The sequence below is a fragment of the Eurypyga helias genome, unplaced genomic scaffold (assembly GCF_000690775.1).
Source record: "Eurypyga helias isolate BGI_N326 unplaced genomic scaffold, ASM69077v1 scaffold32232, whole genome shotgun sequence".
Classification (NCBI taxonomy): Eukaryota; Metazoa; Chordata; class Aves; order Eurypygiformes; family Eurypygidae; genus Eurypyga; species Eurypyga helias.
This window is the reverse complement of record NW_010234771.1, coordinates 3760-6199: the sequence shown is the minus strand read 5'-3', so window position 1 is coordinate 6199 and position 2440 is coordinate 3760. Positions and strand designations below refer to the sequence as shown.

General features: G+C 56.2%; 1 protein-coding gene across 1 annotated transcript in view; it reads right to left on the bottom strand.

The window, feature by feature from the left end:
- Positions 1-2440, bottom strand: part of GOLGB1 (golgin B1) — a gene marked incomplete at both ends in the record, with an annotated part of 19052 nt that overhangs the window by 12915 nt on the left and 3697 nt on the right. The window contains 2 exons of the mRNA XM_010146554.1: positions 451-541; positions 1478-1551. Coding sequence (XP_010144856.1) covers positions 451-541; positions 1478-1551 — 165 coding nt within the window. The remainder of the gene's footprint in view (positions 1-450; positions 542-1477; positions 1552-2440) is intronic.

Sequence of the window (2440 nt, the reverse complement as noted above, 5' to 3'; positions counted from 1 at the left end):
CAACCCCTGCCAGCAACGAGGAGGCGGCCGAGAGACACATGCCTACGTGACAGGGCGGGTTGGGGGGTTTTTTTGGTTGGTTTCTTTGGTGTGGTTTTTGTTGTTTAGTAACTCGGGGGCTGGGCTGGTGGTGGTCATTCCAGACAAAATAAATTTAGCAGCTTGCAGAGGGAAAGGCAATTCTTCATCTTGCCCTAATCCTCTTCTGTGTGCTACGCATCAGCCTTTGCCCCTGCAAACAACTCCCCTTACACCCTTCTCCCTTTCCCATCTTAGGAACCACTGCTCTTCCGCCATATCTGACCATCCCACATCGGAACGTTCTCCTCTACCTCGTGTCCATCTGTAGAGTCTGACCTCAAAATGCCTCTTTCCAAACCACCTTACACATGTCCCTGAACTTAAAACATCCACAATTTTCTTGTCACCCATCGGATTCTGTGCTCTCACCTGCAGAGGTGGAGGAGCAGCCTGCGGAAGGGGCCGGAGCTTCAAGGGTCAGCAAGTCCTGCGATTCCACCTCAGCTCCAACATTCCGCTCCTATCGGTTGAAGAAAAACCACTTAGTTTTGAGCCGCAACCTTCGTGTTAGAACAAAACCATCCCTGCCCGTGAAAATTGCCAGCCCCAACCCGAGACGCCGCTCTGGCGCCCGGTGAAAACAAAGGTTGGCAAAGGTGGATTGGTTTTGCCGTTAAGCAAGAGACTAAGACCCGTGCAGGCTGGGGCACCCATGAACGCACCAGGTCTAGTAACTTCCCTCTCCCCTCGAGATGCTTCCTCCTCCACCTCCACCACTTCAACGGTGCCTCCAAAGCCTTCGCTGAGGCCCCAGGCAGAGGGGTGACAAGTCACGCGTTTGTCAGCACACGGCTCCTGCTCCAGCGCAGGAAGGACCTGCCAGCCAACACTGCAGCGGCCGACCCTCAGCACGGACACAGTTGCCCTCACCCTGCTGCCTGGGCGTCATGCAGCGCAGCAGGTACCCACCCCAGCACCCTGCTCCCCAGCACCCTCCCTGCAGCGGTACCCGCGGGGGAAGGACGCAAGGACAGAGTCTGCCTGTCTGCCACTTGAGGAGCACTCTGCTTCCTCCATCCGTCTGCCAGACCCACAACAGGGTAGGGGGAAGGGACAGTGCCTGGTGGGGAGGCAGTCGGTAATGACAGGTGAGCCTTCGGAATGTTAATTCCCCAGACTTGCCCGAGTCCAGCCTCTGGTTCTGCGGAAGAGCTAACACGATGCAGAACACAGCACGGATATGGATCGGGTGGACGAAGGATACAAGAGTTTCCCACAGCCTGCAAGGGGAATGCGGCCCAAGAACACAGCACAGCAGTACCTGGACTGTGTCTCCTTGTTAATCCAGTTAATAATGACCTTCCAAAGAGGATTGTTAACAAGGGCCTTACGGCTCAGCTGCTGTAAGGGCAGCCCTTGACCCACTTCACTTGTACTCCGGTTGCTTAACCATTACCTGCTCCACGCTGTCCGTGACCATCCCGGCTGTCTGCTGAGGCTCCCGGAGAACAGCGCACAGGGGTGGTATTTCTGAAACATCCAAACACACACACATGGCCTTTGGCAACTACAGCTCCAGTCTGGAGAGTAACAGGATTTCTTCCAGGAGCTTTAGAGAACTGAGCCCACGGCTGTCAGCGACCATGACGTGGGGAGGTATGGAACGCTGTCACTGGGTAACGCGTTGGGGTTTTGAGAAGCCAACGGCAGAACAACGAGGGCTTCCAAGCACCGTCCAGAAGAGAACAAGGAAAGCAGAGGACAGCTGGCAGAGCTGCAGGCCTGAGGAAACATTTTTACAGAGCAGGGGAGTGAACTGTTGTAGCAAAACGTTTCCAGTTTCATGTGGATAAAATGAGATGGGAAATCGTTAGAGAACAAACTGCTCAGCTGCCCCACCCCCATGGGGACTGGTGCCAGAGCTCGGCTGCGGCGTGATGCCGCGTGCTTTCCCACGGAAGGGTTGGTACGGTGGCTCTCAGCACCCTGACCGCAGGCACGGCACGGCGCCAGCCCAACGCCCGGCAGGTGGGAGCGCAGGGGATACAGCGAGGCCCTCCCGAGGGCTGGCAGCTCCGTCCCATCCAGCCTCACAGAGCAGCTGCTGGGGTTTGAGCCGCAGGAGCAGACACCAAGTGGGACTAAGAACTGGCCAAAGGGCCAGCCAAGAGGGCAGGGAGGGGGTGGGAGATGGGCTGGAGTAAGTCGTGACAGAACTCAGGCAAAGAAGTATCGCATAGGAGATGGAAACGGGGAGGCTGCAAAGCAGGAATTCAGGAACATTTAAGGATGCTGTTAGAAAAGCCAAAAATAATGGGAGTCGAGACCTGCAAAGGACATGAGGGGCAACAGGAAAAGGGGAGGGACCTTCTACCTCCCCGTTGGTAGCCAAAAGCTGAAGAAGGAATACAGGGGCTGT